Source organism: Cryptosporidium bovis (genome assembly GCF_009768925.1).
Source record: "Cryptosporidium bovis isolate 45015 chromosome Unknown contig_8, whole genome shotgun sequence".
Taxonomy (NCBI): domain Eukaryota; phylum Apicomplexa; class Conoidasida; order Eucoccidiorida; family Cryptosporidiidae; genus Cryptosporidium; species Cryptosporidium bovis.
The window spans coordinates 185,009-208,957 of NW_027124998.1; the positions used below are offsets into that span (position 1 = coordinate 185,009).

At 30.8% G+C, this 23,949-nt stretch overlaps 5 protein-coding genes across 5 annotated transcripts; 3 read left to right on the forward strand and 2 right to left on the reverse strand.

The window, feature by feature from the left end:
* Positions 1 to 1,808: 1,808 nt before the first annotated feature.
* FG379_003623 (uncharacterized protein) lies at positions 1,809 to 5,633 on the forward strand (the record flags this gene model as incomplete). Its single annotated transcript, XM_067329252.1, has 1 exon — positions 1,809 to 5,633. One exon carries the CDS (start codon positions 1,809 to 1,811, stop codon positions 5,631 to 5,633), a length of 3,825 nt encoding a protein of 1,274 aa, XP_067185429.1.
* Positions 5,634 to 6,766: 1,133 nt separating this feature from the next.
* Positions 6,767 to 10,162, forward strand: FG379_003624 (myosin tail 1; the record flags this gene model as incomplete). The annotated part of the gene is made up of 1 exon (XM_067329253.1): positions 6,767 to 10,162. The coding sequence occupies one exon, from the start codon at positions 6,767 to 6,769 to the stop codon at positions 10,160 to 10,162; it is 3,396 nt and encodes a 1,131-aa protein (XP_067185430.1).
* A 419-nt stretch (positions 10,163 to 10,581) lies between these two features.
* FG379_003625 (uncharacterized protein) lies at positions 10,582 to 14,580 on the forward strand (the record flags this gene model as incomplete). Its single annotated transcript, XM_067329254.1, has 1 exon — positions 10,582 to 14,580. The coding sequence occupies one exon, from the start codon at positions 10,582 to 10,584 to the stop codon at positions 14,578 to 14,580; it is 3,999 nt and encodes a 1,332-aa protein (XP_067185431.1).
* A 284-nt stretch (positions 14,581 to 14,864) lies between these two features.
* Positions 14,865 to 19,313, reverse strand: FG379_003626 (uncharacterized protein; the record flags this gene model as incomplete). Its single annotated transcript, XM_067329255.1, has 1 exon — positions 14,865 to 19,313. One exon carries the CDS (start codon positions 19,311 to 19,313, stop codon positions 14,865 to 14,867), a length of 4,449 nt encoding a protein of 1,482 aa, XP_067185432.1.
* Positions 19,314 to 20,186: 873 nt separating this feature from the next.
* On the reverse strand, positions 20,187 to 23,660 carry FG379_003627 (uncharacterized protein; the record flags this gene model as incomplete). The annotated part of the gene is made up of 1 exon (XM_067329256.1): positions 20,187 to 23,660. One exon carries the CDS (start codon positions 23,658 to 23,660, stop codon positions 20,187 to 20,189), a length of 3,474 nt encoding a protein of 1,157 aa, XP_067185433.1.
* Between the last annotated feature and the right edge of the window lie 289 nt (positions 23,661 to 23,949).

Here is a 23,949-nt window from a genome sequence, read left to right on the forward strand (position 1 = left end):
ATGTACATATATATATACATATTTATTCAAATTTACTAAAACAAAAAAGAGAAATGAATTCAAGAAGAGAAAGAATAACTATACTCTAATTTTTCTTCTTCCTCCTCTATATTAATCATTTATATCACCACTACAATATTTTAAGTGCATATGGATATATAGATATGATATATATTGCCTTTTTTTATATTACATTAATCCCTGTCTTAATTTTGTTTCTACTAAGCCCACCTATTTTTTAACCTTACTATATTACTAACCCTTTTACTTTAATTAAATCTATTATAATAATACAAAAAATATTTATTTACTTAATTAGAAACATAAATTATTAAAAAATTATCCGCAAGTACAACCTTTCCATACGTTTTGTTGTTACCTATAAATTTAGAAACCAAACTTATTCTTCTCTGCTCCTATTTATTATTACTTTATTTATTTCTATATGTCACTTTTTATTTCTTCTCTCACCTCTATATTGTCATTCACCGTATATTTAATTAGTTCTCTTATTTTTTCCTTTCTTCTCTGTTTATCCCTCCCTTTATCTCACGCACACACTAACCCAAATAAAAGTAGTGAAAATATCCTTTTATGACTCTCATATAGTTGAATTGAGAGCAAATAAACAAAAATATTTAACACAAAATGAACATATATGTATATACACGTAAACCAATAAAAGAATTAAACCAGTTTTCTAGTCGTTTGAATTGAATATATCTTCAATGTCGGCACTATATTCTTTGATGATACTTGGAATATTAAAAAATGTAGATTGTCTCACTAACTCTAATTAAAATTCAAAAATCCTATTTTTTTATTTTTTTGAAAAGGAAAGATAACAAACTTAAATTACACACTCGCCTTAAATGACCAATAAATATTACTCTGTCTACTATTTTATTTTAAAATAATAGACAATATATATATAATAAACTATGAATGTGTATTGAACGATAATAATTACTATAACTCCCAACTACAAATTCAAAAGTTTTCTTTCCAAAATCCTAACTGTTCTTTTTTCTTTTTAAAAAAATACAATGTAGTAAAAAGTATATTCATAAATACGTTTCCGGTACTTTTAATGAAAAAATAAACCGGGAAATAAAATCAATTACAATAAAGTTAAGCAGTGTAAGACTAATAAAATAAAAATAAATAGTATTAGATTACATAAAATATTATTGATAGTTTAATAATAAAAGTAATAATATTAATAACAGTAACAATAATAACAATAGTAATAATAATAATATCAATATTAATATTAATATTAATAATAATAGCAATAAAATAATAATTTAGATCAGGAATAAAAGATATATTACTAAAAGAGCGAAGTGAATAAGAAACCCAGTAACACACTACTTGTTATTATTGCTATATATACAACTAGAATTAAAGAGATAGAAGTTGATTGAAGGAAAACAAAATATTAAATTGGGAGCTAAAAACCGCTTTATACTAATAATTTGGAAAAAAAGGGAATCCCGACGATAAGCCTTCAGGCTTACTGGCCGGGAGTCCAGCTGATTTGTGTTATAATTATATAAAACAACTCCCGAGCCACTATTAATGGTTTTTTTTAGAGTGACTCGGGATCTCTCTGTTCTTAAAGGTCACCCGGATTAAGGTTTAAAGATCTCTAGTAGATTATCGGCGAGGAAAAGGCTACTTTGACTTTTTTTTGTACAAGAATTCTAAACAGGATTATATGCATGTTTCCTTTTTTAGGTAAGAGAGATTGAAAGAGAGAAGAACAGTGTATACAAATAAGAGTGATACTTTTTTATTAGATTGTAATGGAATGGTCTGGGAAGATGGAAGAAAAAGAGGAAGACATTGGACCAAAAGATGAAAATTCAAAGGTATATGAAAATGGAATTGAATTGAAAGAGGTAGATGACGACGAATTGGAAGTTGAGATTGAAGAAGAGGTTGATGAAAATGAATTAGGAGTAGATATTGAGAATGAAGAGGTTGACATAGAAATGGATGATGAAGATGATGACAAAAGTGGTTACGAAAGAGAAGATTTAGAACCTCAGGATAGAACTGACGGAGAGGAATCACTTTCCCAGATTTCAGGAAACCAGAGTGAAACACTTAGAGAAACATCTTCAGGAAAAGCTATTAATACTACTATAGCTGCAACATTAAGTGGATCAGAAGGGACAGCAGGTACGGCAGGAATGGTGGCGACCAATGTAAACGGAAGCACCACAGGAGTAAGCACTCCAAATGTGGAAATAAAAATACCGAGAGGAAGAGGGAGACCACCTAGAAATGCAAATAGAGCGGACATAGGACCTTCAGGATTGGTGAGTATAACATCAATATGGGCAGATGATGACAAGCCAAAGGGCAAGAGAGGCAGACCAAGACTAAAGCCGATAGTTGAAACAGAAGAGAAAACAAAGGTAGAGACACCGAGTAAACCATATAAAGTTAAAAGACCAAAAGGTCCAAACCATATTCTATTGGATATCATTCACAGATTGTATAAAAGAGACAAACAACAAATATTTGCTGAACCAGTAAATGCAGAGTTTGTCCCAGACTATTATCAGGTTATAAAAAATCCTATGGATTTTTCAACAATGAGGAAAAAGGTGCTTAATAATGAATATTTGGACTTTGATTCGTTTAATAATGATATAAGACTTATAATATCAAATTGCTATACATACAATAGAGTTGGTACAATGGTTTATAGAATGGGACTAATACTAGAAGAAACATGGGACAAGAGCATAGAAGGAAGTAAGAGTAGATATGAGCAGTCAATAATAAATATAAAGGAGCACGAAGAAAAGAAGAGTGCTGGTGAGGTAATAAGTGATTCTGAATCAGAGGCGCAACCTATATGGGACCAAACACCCACATCTCCTCCAACAGGCGATTCCTCCAATCAAAGATCAATGATAACGAGAAGAATGGAGGCGAGACTATCTGGCATAAGCAATCATACACAGTTTACGGGTGGAACCGGTAGATATGGTGACAATAGAACTGATTCAAGTGTGGTATCAGACAGTATTGGTAGAAGGACAAGCAGTAACTATTCGCACTTGGGTAGCAGTTCGATGAATTCGAGATTAAATGGTGGTATTGGTATAAACAATATAGGAAAAAGCTATTCTCAGAATCAACAACCAAAAGGTCCTACATTGGCAAATATTTGTAGAGGTGATGGCTCTTCCTTAAAAGAGGCTTTGGAGAAACTAAAGGTCGATAGATTTGAACCGTTTAACACTTTATTACGTCAGATGTCAACACAAGCATGTATTAAGACCCCTACTATAGACGACTGGTACGTTTTTGATAAGCAATTATCGAATATTCAGTATAGAAATTCAGTCAAGAGATTTATAGGTGAGGAAAGCATAAAGGCTTTAAAGAAGATTATGGACATAGGAACAGCTTTATTGGAAATAGATCCTCATCCGGAGGTCGCCAAGACACCTTTAAGTGATTTGCGTTTATTTGGTATAGATACAGAGGACTTCGCATCTTTCAATCAAAATCTTACGGTAGACAATACTTTTTTATTGGGTGTTGGTGAGAATCATATTAAACTTGCCCTCTCTCTTCAAGATGAGCATCCAGAGATTGATCTTTCCCCATTAAGGGAGCTTTATATTAAATACACCAAAAACCCACCGCAATCTTCTCTTCACAATACTCAGTTATCATCTCTACATACTCCACCACCGTCAATTCACACTCCTACATCATCGTTATCCTCATCTTCACTGCAAAGGCAATCTCAATCCAAACAGCTTCTGATGCAACACCAACAATCCTCTATGTCATCGTCTTTGTTACAACAGTCACAACAACAATCTTTGAATTCTTCTTCAACCTCCCAAATAATGATGGGTCAAAAAAGTCAGATGAATCAAAACTCTATCCATGCTGCTGCTATAAACAAGGGTTTGACCGGGACCTATGGAAATGGTGTTGGAATGGGTTCAAAGCAGAAGGGCCTGAATTCTAGTATTTACAATTCCATTCATGATCACAGTAGTCAAAGCCATTCTCACCACAGTCATGGTCATGTTAGTTCCTTTTCATCAAAGAGTGACATTCAACAAATAACTTCTTCTAACCACTCCCCATCTAACTCAACTTCCAATGTTATCCCAGATGCAATGTTTGAGTCAAGAAATCAGGGTTTGGTTAAATCAATGGTTTCTCCTCAAAATAGTCAAACACGTATGAAAATACAAATGAATAATGGAGTTAGTTCTGGGATGATTAACACTATCAATAATATAGCGGCTAATTCGTCTAATAATGGCTACTACGATTCAATAGGAGTACCTCATAAGATTCAAAAGACCGAACCATCTCAAAACATTGGTTTGAGACCTATGAGTAATACCAATGGAGGCATTTCAGCCACCGCTGTTAACACCCATAATAATAATATTCAGGGTGGAAATGTCATTAGTAGTACTAGTAATACAAGTGCCATGGCAAGTTATATGAATAACAGTGTTAGCAGCAGTAATATAAACAATATAAATAATAGTAGCGTTAATAATTTTGGAGGTATTGCAAATATCCAACACGGTAACAGTGCGAATAGTAGCAATTCTGGTGTTAACTATAATGGTTGCACTTCTAGCTCTACAAGCTCCTTAATTGGAATAACAAATAACGGAAAATATTATGGTGGTAGTGATTTTAGAAACATACCAGAAAAAACAAGTTATTCCCAAAGTTCGATAGGAGTGTCCTATCAACAAAAAGTACAAAACCAAAATGTTCCCCAACAAAGATACCAGCAAATAATTCATCAAAATAAGCAATACCATTCCAATGTTTTTATGAATAGCAGCAGTGAAGGTAATATTATTGATATTAATAATGGAATAGGAAACAACAAAAATATAAACGGTTGTGATAGCAATGTTACAAATACCGTCGTTGCTGGTAATAGTTGTAGTGGTAGCAATGGTCTTAATAATACCAATATTAATGATAATCAAGCTGGTAAGAGTGACTGTCGCAACGCTCATATTAACGGTCAAAACAATATAAACGGAGCTGGTAGTAGTGGTAGTAAGAGCAGTAGTGTTGGATATGGAAGCTATCAAAATAGCTTTTTATGTGGGAATGAATCTGTGAATATACATGGAATTGTAAGTGACACATCCGAGGCCTCAGCTAGAGGCAACATAAACAAGTTCGGAATTTATCAACAGCGTACTCAAAATTCTCCTCGTAACCAAAATATTCAGTATCAACAACAGAATCACCACATTAATGTTAATATTAGTGATTGCAATAATGACAATTGCAATATTAGTGGTGGTAGCAAACAGCACAATCTAAACAACAATATTAATCCATTTCAACAACATTCACAGTATAATGCCCGCAATCATACTCAAAATCATCGTCTACAACAAGTGGGAGGATATCAATATAATTCTCAGACACAAGTTAATCAACAGAACACGCAATATATTCAAAGATTCAACAATAACATTCAAACAGGTTCAGTAATTCAGTCTAATAAAGTTATTCACTCTAATGCTCCTTTACATAACAATGAAGGTGGCATTTCCCATACAACGGGAATTGTTACATCTTTTATTTTGGATAATAATAATTAGCTGATTGATTTTTCTAAAATTTCAACTGCTAATTTTATATTCAAAAATAAATAAATAACTAAAAATATAGGTAATAATGATAATAAGTACTAGTATAAATTTTGCTTATTGACTTTTAGGGGTGAAGTCCTGCTTTTTTAAATGATTGATTACTTATATCCTATCTCGAATCTTTTTTTATAAATAAACTAATTTAGTTAAGCTAGTTAGTTAAATGTTTCAATGGTATTTACTTCATAATAACTGAAAACGGGTTATTTTTATATAATTGCAACACCCAACGGTTTTAAATAACAATAAATACCGCCGTTGAACACTCCCCACAACTCATGTCTGTTTTTTTTCATAAGTCACATGCACGCAATTTTTTTTTGTGACATTAAAAATTGATTCAATAATACTGTATTTATTGTTTTTTGCATTATAACTAATCGTATATTAACACAAATTATTACGTTTTTTTAAACATGATTTGAAGCATAAACCTTCTCATTGCATAATTTTAAGTTAAAATGCTTCTTTGTGGATATCATTTAACAAGTGGTTTTAATATTTTTTTTCTTTTTTTCTTAAATGAAAAAATTATTTTGGTTTATAGAAACACGTAATGTAAATTTTTTCTCAGAAAAAGAGGCGGTAAATATAACGCTTCAGTTTTGTGTGGTTAGTAAAGATAATTGAATAAAGTATAAATAACAAATAAAGAGTAACTTTGAAATCGAGTAAGAAATAAAAGTAGTATAGTACCAATATGTTTATGACTGACATCAAAGGTTGGATTATTTAAAAAGATTCTGATATTATTACATAAGTGTCGATAAAGTTGTTATTTAGTATATAAATGTATTTATTTTGTAAAATTAAATTATTTAAATATATCATATTAAATAAAAATATATCAGATTACAAAGCTGGCGAGTTTTGGATGATTTGAAAACAACAGTTGTTTTCACGTAGTAACGAATAAATGAATATATGAAGAGAACACACAGCAGATATCAAATTTAAATCAATATAATCAGATAAATGGAAAGTAAACATATTTAGATTAAAGCGCTCTTAAAAGCGATATAAGAAATAGGGATAATATAGTAAAGCTGGTGCAAAATAAATAAATTAAAAAGGAAACGGTAATGACACGAGCGCCTTTCCAGTCAACCTCTCCACGTAATTTGGAGTTTCTTCCAAGTATGAATAAATTAAGTAACGAGCCAATAGATATAGGAAATGTAACCAAACAGAAGCTTCAGAGACAGCTTGTGGATCTGAAGAGGAGATCAACAACTAACAATGAGAATAATTCAGTGAAAAATCAATTTCAAGAGAATACCAATGATAATAATCAGGATAATTTACTAGGAAACAACTACAATGATTTAAACAACGGCTTTTCTGGGATGGGAGTGGTATATGGTCCATCATTAATGCCATCTCATGGCTTAGGACTGAAAATAGGAAATGGAGCATCAAATTTACAGGCAGAATTATTATCTTTAAAAAAGGAGTATACACAATTAGAGAGGCAATATTCTCAGGAATTACTAAGAAGAGGTGACATGGAGATTTTGGAGAAAACAATAAAAGAGCAAAGGGTTCAAATAAAAGAGTTGCAGAGTGAATTATCTGATGAGAAAAGAAGAAATAAAACAAGAGAAATGAGTATAAAAAATAGGAATATGACTGAAAATGCGACTGCAGAACAATGGAAGGAAAAATATGCAAAATCTGAGCAAGAGAAAAGGATAAAACAAGCGCAATTAAACGAAAAGGAGAGCGAATGCTTAAAATTATCTAAACAGATAAAAACACTAAATAGTCAGATTGAAGATATTAAAGAGAAGGAAACGCAACTAAAAAATAGAATGTTATTATTTGAAGAGGAGAAAAGAAAAAGTGAAACAGGGATGAAAGAGAAGTTATTGAGTAGGATAGATGAATTGACAAGTGAATTGAATAATATAAAATCCACAAAAGAAAAAATGAATAATGAAATAATTACATTGATGAACGAGAACACTAGAATAATGGATAGTCATCGTGAAAAGGAAACAACTATGGAGAATATGAGAATATCAATGGACAATTTGAATAAAGATAATAACGCTATTAATAATGAGAAGATTGAATTAAAGAATAAAATAGATAAATTAAGCGAGGAGAATAATAATTTATTAAGTGCAATAGAGGAGTCAGATATAACGAAGAAATTACTGGAGAATAACTTACGTGAGTATAAAATTAAAGCTGAAACACTTGAATTAGAGAACGAGAAGAAAAATGATATAATATTAGATTTAGAAAACAACAAAGATACGTTAATTAGACAATTGGGCGAGAGAACGCAAAGTAATGAAAGAATAAAAAAAAGTTTGGAGGAATTAAGAAAAGAGAAGAGTAGTGCATTATCTAGTATGGAGGATAGAATTAAGATGTTGAATATAAACAAAAGGAAGAGTGAAGAGAGTATATCTGAATTGACAAGATTAAATCACGAATTATTGAATAAGGTTAAAGAATTAGAGAACAATAGTAATATAAGCGAAATATACGATAAAATGATTAAGGAATTGAAAAATGAAAACGAGTCATTAAATGTTAATATAGATGACTTGGAAAGGAAATTGACTGAGACTAATTGTAATAGTGAATTAATAATAGAAAAATTGAAATGCAAGAACAATAAAATGAGTAGTGATTTAAATGAAATAAGTAATAAATATAAATTATTGAGAAATAACAACAATGCCTTAATATTAAGGTTAATTAATTATTTAAAAGAAAATCAGGCATCATCTTTAAATGAGTTAGATAATGATCTGACTATTATTGTAAACGATGATAATATTGATCGTGAATATGATTTTTCACTGATTACTAAATATATTGATATTATAATAAATGAGTTTGAAAGCATTAATAAAATAAATATAGATAAGGAAAATGTTGTTATTGGTGAAAAAAATGAGTTAAAGACAATAATTGATGAAAAAGAGAAAGAATTTGAAAAAATGCTTTTTGAGAAGGATAGAGAAATAGAGAGAATAATGAAGGAGAATGATTATAAAATCGGAGAGGCAATAAAGGAAAAGGAAGTTGAATTTGAGAGAATAATAAATGACAAAAATCTTAAAATAGAGGAAATAATAAAAGAAAAAGATTATGAAATAGGCTTGATAATAGATGAAAAAGAGACAAAATTTGAATCATTGGTAAAGAAAAAAGAAATAGAGTTGGAGAAAACATTAAAAGAGAAAGAGAAAGAGGTTGAGAGAATAATAAAGGAAAAAGAAATTGAATTTAAAAGAATAGTAAGTAATAAGGATCATCAAATTGAAAAGTTAATTCAAGAAAAAGATCGTGAAATTGAAACAATTTTAAGTGAAAAGGATAGTGAAATAGGATCTATATTAGAAAGGGAGAAGGAATATAAAAAATTACTGAATGAGAAAGACAACGAAATGATGAGAGTATTGAAAGAAATGGATGATGAAAAGGAAAGAATAATTAAATTAAAGGAAGATGAATACAAGTTTAAATATGAAAAAAATAATATTGATTTGAATGAGGAATTAAGAAACAAAGAAAATGAGATTTTGGACATAATTAAAGAAAAAGAGAAAGAATTTGAACATTTATTAAATGAAAAAGATAGTATGATAAAAAATATGTCAATAGAAAAAGATCAAGAGATAGAGGGAATTATTAAGGAAAAAGAGAAAGAATTTGAATGTTTATTAAATGAAAAAGATAATATGATAAAAAATATGTCAATAGAAAAAGATCAAGAGATTGAGGGAATTATTAAAGAAAAAGAGAAAGAATTTGAACATTTATTAAATGAAAAAGATAATATGATAAAAAATATGTCAATAGAAAAAGATCAAGAGATAGAGGGAATTATTAAAGAAAAAGAGAAAGAATTTGAACGTTTATTAAATGAAAAAGATAGTATGATAAAAAATATGTCAATAGAAAAAGATCAAGAGATAGAGAAAATAATGAAAGAGAGAGATCACAATATAGAAATGATAATAAAAGGGAAAGAGGATGAAATTAGTGTATTGAGAGAGAAAAACAATGAATTAACTGAGAAAATGTTGCTGAATAAGAAAGAATATGATGAGATAATTGAAAAAAAAGTGAAAGAGTATAAATTTATGATAGATAATATTCACGAAGAGAATAGAATCGAGTATGAAAGCAATATAAGCAAAATGAGGAATGAAATAGAAAGATTGACAAGTGAGAGGATAGAAACAAATAAGAAGAACAATGATTATTACAAGGAAATAGCGAGATTGGAAAAAATAATATCTTCAATGGAGTTGGCGAATAAGAATTCAACTGTAAAAGAAATGGATGAAAAATCAACACAAGGTAAAATAAACGATAATACTAATTCAGGTATGGAAGTAAAACAAAAATATATACAAAGTCTACAGAATGAGATAAATGATTTGCGTGATCAAAATATTGAATTAACCGAAAGAATTTCTGAATTGGAGATAAAATTAATGCAAAGTTCATAATTAATAGGAAACTAATACTGATAAATTAGTGTATTATTGCTGTTTTTTTAATATTTCTTTTTTTGTGTAAATATTTGTGTTTGGTATAATAGATTCTATAGTTGTCAATATTATAATTCTTTTTACTTTAATAAAAAAAATTAGAATAGACAAAAAAGCATGAATAATTAGATGATCAAGGTGCATGTATGATCTAGGGCGCAAGTGAGAGGTTATTAAAAAAAATGTGAACTATGGGTAAAAATTGGTGTTTGAAAGTACAGCAGGAAAGATTTATTATATAATAAACAATATATCACATTGTAAATAGTATAAAGTAACTAAAAACATTGGTGTTTGTATACAAGTAGTAGACAGAATCTCGGTATTTTACAAGAATAGTATTGAATTGTAAAATATATATTTTTGTGTTGGATAAGATGTGGGAAAGGAGCTCAGTTGGTGAAACAAAAAAACGATATGGATATGATGACTTTATTAATATATGTTTAATGATAAAAAATTATTATGAGGAAAATGGATACAGGAGTGGAAAGGCGGAAAATAAGAAAGTAGAAGTAAATCAAGTTGTTGAGGGAATAAGGACAGTGGCAGAAATACTGATATGGGAAGATCAAAACAATGAAACTTTGTGCTTTGGATATATTTGTGAGTACAATGTAATAGATATTCTTGTATATTTGATAATAGAGAGAGATATTGAATTTAAAATAAGAATACAGTCACTTCAAACAATATCAATACTTTTGCAGAATATGGGAAATATGCAGACATTGTACTATATATTAAGTAAAAGCGTGATACCTGTATTATTAAACAATACATTTAGTAGTTATGAAATAAGGAATATAAGGAATAATGACTCATTGGATTTGGAATCAAATATAGTTGCGATAAACAAAAATCAAGAGGAGTACGATGAACTGGTATCATATTACATAGTACTATTAAGAACGCTTGCACTGAGATTAAATAATGATACGGTGAGGCTTTTTTACGATGAAAATAAGTCAGAATTTCCATTATGGACAAATTCGTGTCATTTTATAAATTATAGTGATCAAATGATAAGAAACATCAGCAGGAATGTAATATTGAATATATTGGAAAACAAGAATGATTCAATAAATGCTTATGTAGTTTATGAGGAGATAAGGCAGTATAACTCAAAGCAAATGGAGGAGATCATGAAAAAGTTGGGTGAGGAGGATATTGATTTCAAAATGAGAGTAGAAAAAATGCTAAAAATAAATGGATTATTAAAGGAAGAAACAAGAGTGATTGAAGATAAATTAAGCACAAAGAGTATAAGTAATCAAAATGTTTTAGAGGAAAATATTATATCTGATAATATAACTGATGGTTGTGGACTTATACAAGCAATAACATCTAATTTTGTGAGACAAATATACGAATTAACTGAATTTGTAGAAAGTAATGGTTTGGAATGGCCAGAAATAGAGGAATATATGTTTAAGTTGCTCGGGTTAAGTGAGGAAAACTGTTGTTTCAGAGACGAAATGTATGAATGTGGCGATATGGAGGATTGCTCAGCTCCATATTCTTCATCTAACTATTATGTGACTCCTATAAAGGCAACTTCTCCAATAACATTCTCATACTCGGAGGTAAATTCGCCTGAGCCGTATAGTTCTCCAGTGGTTAATCAATTAAGTGCAAGTTTCTACGAAAGTTCGATAAAACCATTAAGACAGTTTTTAGATCGAATATATGAGACACTAGAACTTATAAATGAAATAGTTTCGTTGAACATAAAGGTTATAAACGCATTAATGTTTGATTCACTGTTAAAGTATATATTTAACATGGTAATATTCCAAAATATATCAATAATAATACATAGTATAAGTCAATGCATGGAGGAAAGGTCTGAAAGGAATAACAAAGAGAATTTGTCACTTAGAATATATTTGTACCTAGCATACCATATAATTTCGTATTTTTACCAAAACAACTACAATTTGAGATACAATGATATCATAGATAAAATATGGAAGGCGTTCTTTGATTTTGGAAGAAATGATCACTTCTTCGGAAATATATTTTCAACGTTGATTAACTATGTGAATAATGACTCGGAGTTCGTGTTAATTTTTGGTTTAATAGATTTGAATTTAAATCATTATTGCATTAGTAGAGTTGGATCTGTGTATGAAAATAATCCATTTATTACGCTAGACAATTATTCTTATAGCGATGTTAATGTTGATTGCCAAAGTATGGAAAGCAGTAATAATGAGAATGATATAAAAGAAGACAATATACAAAAATACGTTCCCAATTTTGTACACAGTTTTGTGGACAACTTTATGAATTATTTCCAGTACAAGAAACACATTCAGTGCGATATAGTGAAAGAAATTGAAATGGAAAATAGAAAGGACATATATAATGTCGATATTGAATTTAACACTGGTCTGGGTATATTTAGGAGGCATAGATATAGTAATACTCCCGGCAATAATACATCAAAAAGAAGCAATTCATTGCCTGCAGGCTGCATTGTCTCAGATACAGTAGAGTCAAATAGTAGTATTATTTATAATGGCACAACTGCTAACAGAGATAGAAGCCCCAGATACAATTTAGATTCAATATTGACATTATGCAGAAACTACAAGAGAATCCATTTTGACTTCGAGAGAGCAGTTCATACTTTAGATATGAAACTAAAGAATGAATTGGAGGTATTTTATTCTAAAATAAACTGCGAAAATGGCAACAGAAGGTGTGGATACATGTTGTACATTGTACAGTTTTTTGAAAAGATTATTTATGTCTCGAATTTCAATAGTAGTGAAACTAATATAAGACCTTTTTGCTTGTTAATCATATCATTTCTCATTTCTGATATAGTCAAAAAAATGAGAGAGTGTGTTTGGTTTTGTGGGAAAGAGGAAGAAAATAAGACTGAGAATTACGTCAAAGTGGAGATTTCCAGTGAAAAACCAAAAAGTTTTATAAACAAAGAAAACGAATTTGAAATAGGGGTTGCTTTTGAGAGTGTGTTAAGTTCGTTTTTAAAGTACTACAAACTGCTGACACTAAGAAGTATAAACGATATATTGAAAAAAGATTTGATTACAGATGTAAACTATAGTTTTTATGAAAAAATGGGAAATATTAACTATATAATTTGCGAACACTTTTTTGAATGGAAGGAAGAGGATGAACTCTTGATCACAAAATTATTTGAAAATAAAAACAATAATAGAACATTCATGTGGATTCACAATGCAATTTCGAATCATTGTAGTTTAATAGGAATGGGAAAAAGAGTAAGTTGTGGCAGAAATCAAGGCAAAAGTAACAACTGTTGCAAAGTTAGAAAATACATTTGGAATTTGATAGATACCTATCCTTTTTTAAGGTGGTTCCCGAATACGATATCTGTTCAAGTTGATAGTAGTGACAACAGATCGATCTATATTGATAGATTAAGAAGTAATTATAACAGTTATCAAATACTTGAGAGACTGAGTAGGGAAACAGCAAGCAAAGGCCCTGAAACTTTTAGTTGTGATGAAGAATCAAATGGTTTAAGTAACGAGAATTCCAACATGTTTTCCAGTGTTGATAACAATACTGGTAAAAACACTTTCGCCAATATCAGTAAAGCTAGTGATATTAATAATGATGTTGGAGTTGAGATAGATAAAGGTATTAATCATATCGGCTGTAATAGTTTTGTTAATGACACTATTGTGATTGGCAACAATTTGTTGCTGGAGGAGAAAAACAAAATAAGAATAACACTTGATAACAGATTCTATAGGGTAACTATATTGAGAGCAAATAGCAACAAAAAGCAACACAATAATATGAGTAAAATAAACAGTATAGTAATATTTGATAATGAAAATAAGCGTTTGTTATTTACAACAACTGGAAATAATAACAATAATAATGAAAAGAGAGTAAGTACAATACTGGTCTGCAAATTCTACTTTAAAGAATGTAAACCTGTTCCAATAGTGACTAGATCACACAAAGTAACTAGATATCTCGTGGGGTTGCTAGTTAGATACAAAAGAGAAGAGTTAAAACATCATGTATATCTAAGGGACATAATGTACGAATTGCCTCATAGAGACGAGTTATTGAATTCACCAAACGTATCTAGAGGTGCAATTATACAAACAAAAAAAAGCAACAATAAAATGATGTGTCATTTGAACAATCTATTATTGCCTATTTACACAAGATACAATTTAAACAAAGATGAGTTATTTATAAATAATAATTTGAATTACAGCGACTATGCTTTATATATGGAATTCGAAAGTAAAAAAAAGTTACAAGACTTTATTAAAAGATTAAATAACCTGAGAAAAGATATTATCATTGATGACGTCTACAATACTCATTCTAATATTTATAACGATGTACAAGTTTAACGATATAGAATTGTCATTGATAGTCTAAATACCTGATATAGCAGCAATCATTATTTGTCAATATTATCAAAATGTGTTTATTTAATTATAGGATTAAATAATGAGTGTGTTGGTGTATGCATTATTGTAAAGTGAAATAGCATTATTAGCACCAACATGGTAGATAGTGTTATCGGTAGTGATCTAATCTAATAATGAAATCCAATACCTTAACAATATGAAAAAACAAGGCTGCAAACGATGCGAAGCATAATCATTAATAAACAAGCAAATTACTTTTATATTTAGACTAAAAAGTTTAATAGCTGAATAATATCGTTAAAGTCCTTGAGATCAAAATCCCTTATTCCAGAACAAGCATTGAAATTAGTTACAGAATCGTTATCATAATCCGAACTAGTTAATTTTAAAGATACGTATTGCGTCAAGTCTTGAATGACAAATCTAAAATACCAAATAATACTTTGAATTAAACCGGGGCATTGAAGTAATATCCAGTCATCTATAAGAATGTAGTTTGTATTACAATCAATATTATCCCTATTTTTGCCAACTTTCATCTTATTTAACAAAGATGTTGGATTGATTTCTAGAGTATTTGACGAAAATAGTAATAGTGAGTACATTGAAGTAGGTATTGGAAAACGTAGAATAGTATTCTTATTATTGAATGATTTAAATAAGCTTAAATACATAATACAATGAAAAGTACCAACATCGTACATTCTATTGAATATAGCACTTGTTTCTGATAAATATACACGATTTGTTTCGTCGGATTCCAAAACTATATTATATGCCTCTCTTTTGCTTAAAGGATCTTCATTTAGTATAGACAAAAACGGATAATTAAACACTCTATTCATGTTTGTCTTGTTTTTTATATATAAAAACAGTTTGTTAAATTTAATGGGTTCTGCGAATTTTCCGCTTGCTTTACCAATATATTTTATTTTTCTGGGTAATCTTATGCAAGATACATTTGGGTATAAAGATATTGCTATGCAATTTTGTATGATATTCCATCTCGAAAACAACATATTTTCATCCAAATAGTCATTATTTTCTGTATCTCTAATATTTAATATCCTAGTAAAATGTTTTATTGTCTGATAAACCGTCTCCATTTTAGACAAATCCAAGTATTTTGCATCAAAAGGTAACCTGCATTCATTCATGAAAGACAAATCAACATTCACATTTCTAATATTGTTTTTCGACTGTAATCTTCTATTCTGATTATTTACCACATAATAATTATAAACTTTAATAAATGTCATGTAATCACAATTAATGTTTATACTTTGAATATTGTCATTTACATTATTCTTGTCAAATTTCCACGGAATATCACATGTTAAGAAAGAAGCAATCACTATTAAAGGTTTGATGCAATTGAATATTAAGCCGTACAAGAAGAGTATACCAATGTTTATATCAACCGGCCACCTGCTTAATAATTTACCTAGTGGGGTAATGGAAAATAGATCATCTAACGCACCATAACTACGTAGTGACAGCAATGATGTTTCTATTGAATACAGTTTTGGTGGTGTAAAAAAATCCCCAAGTGAATTTAATAATTCTATTATCTCAAAAGATTCATTTAAACTTCCGAAATTTGGTAACTTTAATTTGCTATCACTATCCTTCCGAGTTGTTTCATTTTTATTATTCCTACTTTGTATAAAGCAAAGTATGTCCAGTATTATGTGCTCAACCGGCAGTCTAAGTATCTCCGGAGTGATCTCTAAAGGCTGATTAACTAAATCTTCTTCTTTATATAGTCTAAAGCACTTTCCAGGAGATGTTCTACCTGCCCTACCCATTCTTTGTTGAGCAGAAGATTTTGATATAAAAACCTCCTGAAGTGAGGTTATGTGCTTCACCGGGTCATACATAGATATTCTAACCCTTCCCGTATCTATTACATATCTAATATCCTCTATAGTCAAAGAAACTTCTGCTATATTTGTTGACACTATGACCTTTCTCTTATTCTTCATCGGCTTAAATATTTCCATCTGTTGGGAATAGTTCAAGTTTGAATGACATGGCAGTGCATATAGAGGTAGTGTTGGAGACTTGTTGTCGTCCAAATCTACGTCACTTTCTTCTTCATTTAGTAATCTTACTAAATTATTCACATCACTTATACCACCCAAAAATATGAGCACTGAACCTTCACTTTTGCCCAAAGATTGTATTATTGAGATAATGTGATCTCTCAATTTTAATATATCCAATGGTTTGCATATTCTTATATTTCCATATAGACCATTTGAGTTGCCACTATAATTTTCACAGACAAAATTGTCGTCTTCATACTCCAATTCAGAATCATTCACCTTATTATTAAAGTATTTATTGGTAAATGGTAAATATTCAACTTCTATGGGAAATGGAGTCCTTCCAGGTAAATTCATTGTTGATATTGTAAGTCTCCCACCACAGTTTATGTTGTTTGATCTGTTAAAGTAATTCACAAACTCTGCAACATCTATTGAAGCACTCATTATTACTAATTTAATGTCTCTCCTAATGAATATGATCTGTTTCATAAAATAAAGCAATAAATCAACTTCCAATGATCTCTCATGCGCTTCATCTAGAATTAATATAGAATTTAACGGAATTCTTAATTCGTCCATATTTTTACTGCCACTTGAGTCAAACTTTGGTGAATCGCTTAATTCAGATCTTATAATATTGGTCAGTATTCCATGTGTACAGTAAATCAGTCTGGTGTTCGTTGTTACTTTGTGATCTAATCTAACCGAGTATCCCACTAAATCGCTCATTATTAAGTCATCATTATCTGCTTTTCTCTGTGTAGCTCCATCAACGACAACTTCCGCACTACTTAATTCACTAGAAACTCTTTTTGAAACCGAAATAGCGGCTAATCTTCTAGGTTCTGTACAATATATCATACTACTCTTGTTTTCATCGTGTTGTGTTATTCCCTCATAAAGTAATATGGGAATTTGTGTGGTTTTCCCACAACCCGTTTCCCCCTTAACTACTAGTATTTGCGATGTCTTCAGTTTGTTTACTATATCTTCAGCACTTCTACTTGCAGACAAATTGAAATTTCTCCGAACCCTGATTATGTTCCCTTTAACTGTCCTTTTTTGGTCGTTCTTTACTCTTTTAATCATATCACTACCATTTTTGTCACTGTCGCCAATTATGTTCAATTTCTTGCCCAATAACTCACTTATAAAATCATTCTTATTTTCATCAGAATGTAAATGGCCTTCTTTTACATACTCTAAATCACTATCATTACCGTTTCCCTCTTTTTTGCGGTCTTCATCAGAATTACTAACATCCTCCTGATCATTCCAGTCTTCTTCTGTTCTTCTGTAACCTTTAACCTCAATTTGAGTCTTTTTTGGAGATAACAGTGGAGGAAGTTCATTCTCATTTACATGCAACGAAAGCCACATAACACACATCCAAGCAATATAATATATTGGAAAGTGGGACACACTTACTTCAGTGACGATACACAAATTTGAGGTATTAAAATAGTCCACATATATTTTGCTCTTTTCATGACTATTAATTATTTCATTAAATAAACAAACCAACTCATTGTTTAATGATGACATTATTAATTTGTTTTTTTGATCAAATTCCTTTAGTAGTAAGTCCAAAGCAGTTTTAGATTTGTCAAACTTGAATCCTGAATTCTCAATCAACTTTACAATTTTGTCCTTTTCTCCAATATCAACGCCGAACCAGTAACTTAACTTCACGTTTATATACTTGGTACTCCCATTAACACCAACATTATTCCTTTTTAATATAGCACCTATTTCACTTTCTTCGCCGTTAACATCCTTGCTTTTTAGTTTAAATGAAACAAGTTTAGGCCTTGATATTGCTGAATCCGGTATACCTGTAAATTCACTGCATCCGTCGAATAACCATGAATTAAAGCTATAGGACTTTGATAGCATTGGTATATGCTTTTTTATTATATTTATCGTCTTCGTTCTTGTATTCAAACTCATAGACAGTGTTGGTATTTCCATCTTTTCCTTATATTTGCTCATCTCCAATTTATTCTTGCTTTCTAATTGCTTTTTTAGTTCCACTTCGCAACTCAATGTCTTTTCTTTTTTTGTTATGTATTTGTTCCTTCTTGTCACTAATGGAGTACTTGTATCCATTGACTTCCACGCTACATCCATTGGAGCTGGAAGTAACTTGTAAAGTGGTCTAGATCCTTGCAGATGTTTTAGTGCAAGTAATGCTGCATAATTCTGAGCCAGTTCCATATTCTCAAAGGATTCGTTTGTCTCAAATATCATCTTGTTCTCTTCCTTTCCCTTTGGATCATCCAATACTATACTGTATCTGTATTTTCCATTCTCACATGACAGCGTATTGTACTTTGGTTTTGGCCTTTTCTCCTTTTGTGTATAGTTATGAATAAGGTTTTTTGGTGTTCTCATGTAGGGTTTCATGTCGAAGAGTGGAACCTTCTTAACTACTTCATTACTGTTGCCATCTTCTTTTATTAATAATACATCTCCTTTTCTATTTACCATTGTTTTCAATCCTGATTTGTCGCAAATGTCATTGCTACTAGTGGTTTTGTCTTTCTTATGGTTGTTTTTACTACAACTGCCATTACCATTGTCTTTGCTGTTTTTATTTCCACCAACACTGTATGTATTGTTCCCACCCCCACAAATATTCACATTTTTTTTGCTTTTCATTCTTACTTTTATACTCTAAATACAAGGCCTCAAGCTGTTTTACAGTACTCGTTTTTTCTTAATTGTACATACAGTTCAAACTGTTACCGGTACTACATATCCTTATTTTAAATCAAATTCGGTGCAACTGTCTATTTACTGTTTGTTATTTATTAATCCATTAATGAAATATAAAGCGATATATTGTCCTTGGCTTAATTTCTTCACTTCTTGCCTTGTATACAAAAAAAGAAAAATAAGTATTCTTTCAAAGGTAAACCTTTAACTCCAACACGGCATAGTAAAAACAAACATTACCCGCATTTTCATTTTATATCAATTTAACTTATTTCTTAATTTACACAAGAAACTAACACATTTCACCCAAATTCCTGGAAAACAAATCCATCTATTGTAGAATCTTTTCCAAAACCTTTGTTCGTAATATTTTTTCCTTCCCCAATTCTTGTGATCCTGTAAAATAACATCAGGTACCTTACACCGGCACAACAGATTTTCGGATCTATACATAATTATCAGCAAATAAAGTAAACTTTTAATTGTTAATCAATATTTTCACGTGTATTTGTATTTGATTCAAAACAAAAAAAAGAGGACATTTTTACCTTATGATAGTTATATTAGTCAATGTATTTTAATTAGAACTAGTGTATACTCGAGATACGAAAGAGGATACAATAGAAAAGTGGCCACAGCTTTCTAATATTTAATTATTCAATTTAAAAGTGAAATAAAACAGAGCTTCCTCACGATCTGAAACTACGTTTAAAAGTTCAAGAGGAAACATTTGTTTAGCTTCACGATTCACTTCAAAGTACGAATAGATGGAACAAGACATTTTGTAGGTGAAATCCTTTCCTCGAATATTTTGTGTTATTTCTTTGTACTGCATATTGCACATCTGCTTCTATATCCGGGATTCATATTCGTACAAAGCATACACCTCCACTTTGGAGCATTTTCTCGTTTAGTCTTTGTATTTTTGTTATTTTCTATTTTAACCGGAAGTGAAGGAAAGTTGTTAGGGTTTTTCACATCCGGTGTATTTGGTGATGGCGTGTTGCAAGACGAAACAAAGTTTTTATTGTTGTGACTTTTTATGTCATCATTAGAAGAATTACTGCTAATGTTGGTTTTTTTAACTACAGAAGATAAAGTAGTCTGAGGGTGCGAGATAACTTGGCCACTAGAAGCAAACACTGTTTTAGGAGCAGAGCTGTTATAAAAAGAGTGAGTATTTACCTTAGACCAATTATTACCTGTTCCGAGATTTCCAGTTAGCTTAACAGAGTTAGAATTCACACCTGCAATTCCATTATAAATGTTGTTATTACTACCAATATAGCTAACAGCACTGTTTCCAGGCGTCTTGTGAGAAATGACTCCAGAACTAGCACTTACAACCCTTGGAAGATGATCGTTGGAGGATTCGCCAATAGAAGATGCAGTTTCGCCAAAAACATCTCCATTTCTGAGTGATAGCTCCCTATTTTTTTCTTTCAGTATATAATTTGAATCACATAAAGTTTCCATACACGATTTACAGTAAATATGTATTATCTCAATGTCGTAGATGCATATTTTATTTAAGGCCTTTGAACATATGTTCAACCATTGCTTGCTTAGTATTATGTCACTTCCTATAGCTCCCTTGTAAGTCTCCATTCTCCCTCCGTCATTTTTGCTAGTTGGTTTTTCATTTCCTTCTTTACAACTGAAGTCTGTATCCAATCCTTCAATTTTTCGATATGAACCATTGTTACTGCCGGCTGCAAGCCTGTAATATGGAGCTCTCAATCCAAGGATTCGTTCAATAGTGTTGGCTGAAGTCACTATATTACTTGTGTGTTGGTATAAAGATGAAAGAGCACTTATTTCTGTTATAGTTTGAGAGAAATTCAAGAGTTTAAATTCGTCACGTATCTTGTTTCTTTCATTTTCAACCAGAATATAATTTTCATGGTTTTCCTTGTTTAGAAGGAATTTGTCCTGTATCTTAGGCCAACAAATATTTAAAAACGAATAAATAGATTCAAGAAATGTTATTTTTGATGATATAATAATATCTTCAGGTCTAATTAGTTTTTCAAATATAACGTACTTTTTCTCTACAACTTTCGCATTTCGTGTGTCTTCCTTATTGCCAACTTTGTTTATGTCTCCATCTATATCCTCATTCCCTTCATCAATAATGGAAAGACCTTCAAAAGTTAACTGATTTTCCAAACTACCAAATTTGAATCTTGGAATGTGCCCATCTGTTGTTCCTCTTTCCATTAATGTTCTATTATGATCGCTACTACTAACATCCTTGTTTTTCTTTGTAACAATGTAAAGTTTTTGAGTTTGTATCTCATCTCTTACCAATATGAGAGAATCAAGTAGTTCTTTTCTATTATTCATTTTGGGAAGACCCAAAATAAGTGATGCAAGCAACATTGATGCGATGTCCGAAGATAATACAGACCAATCCGTCTCTTTGATTAGTATTCTGTCAATAAATTGACTTGGAATCTTTTTACCACCGTTGTTATTTCCGTCTAAAGTTACCAAAATAGGTTCGTGAATAGGTGAAAAGTAGTATTTAATAGCATTAGGAGACGTAGATATAGACTTAAATTCTCTCTTAATTTCTTTCAATGTACCAACATTTCCACTCTTCCCAACATTAAAGGAACCACCCCAAAGTAATAATATTATTTCCGTAATAAATAATCTTGGAGAAATTTCACCATTTAGATATCCAGATCCTATCTTTCTTATCATTCTTGGAATCATCTCGTTGTTAATATATAATCTATTTATTGTATTCAGACTCCATTTACCTAGGTCTCTGCACTTTTCCTCTAAACCCAACTGTATAGCCAAATCGTCCCTTACTATTTGTATACACTTACTCAAGTCGTTTGTAAGCATTGATCTCCATAAAATAGATTTGTCCTTGCTCATCTTAGAAAGTGATTCATTGCTTGACTCGTCTAGTGAGTAAAGAGATGGTGTTGGTGTGTTAAGTACTTGAGAAATGTCAGTGCTTCCCAAATTAGAATGTGAGAGAGGCGCAGTGGTATAATTAGAAGGTGTGGAGGAAGAAGTTGGGACTCCGCAACCACTGTCATCAACAAGCCTCCTTTGCGTTTGTTGTCTATAACTAGTTACTGCAATAGGTACTGTAATGTTTCCACGTCTGTCAGCAGCGGAATGATGCGTTGCTCTGTGAAAAAGCAGTTCCGATTCATTTTCGAATACAATAAACATGCAATTCTCGTGTTCACATGGGTAATGTTTCTTTTTCCAATGTAGTTGCAGAGATGCGTAGTCCTTGTAAACATATGTTATTCTAGGAATACCATCAGAGTTTCTTTCATCATCATTATCTAATTCCGACTCCAATTCGGCATTGCTCCTCTGTTTATTGCCTCTCTCATTTAAGATGGAGTTTTCCTTCTCCTCACATATCGTGCAAGAGAAATGCTCGTTTTTGACATGATCCGAAAAGTCCTCCTTATCTAAACACCAAACTCTGCATATTGGACAAGATATATGTGGAAGTATGGGAGGTTTTAAATGCATCTCACCCTTAATCATGTGCCTTTTTATGTCTTTAATGGCAAACAGGAAGTGTTCTGGGAGCAACATTGTTTTCCTTTTTTCAATACATACATGACAACATCTAACACGATGCTTTTGAAACAAATGCTCTCCCAACGATCTTATGTCTTTATATAATGGTTCATTTTCGTTACCTGTTTCAATGTATCGAATATAATCTGGCCTACAATTAGGGTACCAACATCTATATTCTAATATTTTTTCAAGATACCATTTACAGGCATATGATTCATAGTAAACCTTGTATATATCACTAAATAAATCATTATCCATATCTTTTTCCTTTGGGTGTTTTAGCATAACACTAAAATCTGAGTTCTCACTATTAATATTATCACCGTCTCCCTTGCTACTAGATCCAATAGATCCATCCATTATATAATCAAAATAAACTGAATTCGATGTAATGTATGCATATTCTATCATCTTCTTGCAAAATGGGCACTCCTTGTTTTTAAGTAAAAATCTCAATCTCAACATACAACACCAACATATTGCATGTAAGCATTTTAGAGAAAAATCTATTCCAAATACAACCAAATCATTCATGCATATTCCACACTGCCTAGATTTTTTGCAAGATGTATTCACTGTTTTATTACTGTTCTCTCTAAAGCTCGACTCACCATACACATTTTTTCCATTAAATTTGTTTTCTGAGATCTTTAGATCTATCCATTGCTTTATGTCCCTTCCAAATAACTTTAGTTCTCCCTTTAATCCCGTCTTTTTGTTCATTTAAGCCTATTACACCACAAACTTCCCACTTAATTATATATTTAAGAAAAAAAGGTTAACCAAAGGTCAGATAAAGTAGTTATGGTATAGTTTATATGAACTTCTCACTTCTTCGGCTTACTATATTCTCCTTTGTTAATCCTTTTTACCCTTTATTTCACCTTTTTTTCTGTTTAATTTTACATTTTTTAATTTAAACTAGGCGGGTCCCATATTTATCGGCAGTTTTTTTCGGTCTTGTACCTAACCTCGCAAAAACGTTAAATAATACCAAAAACATAACTTTAAG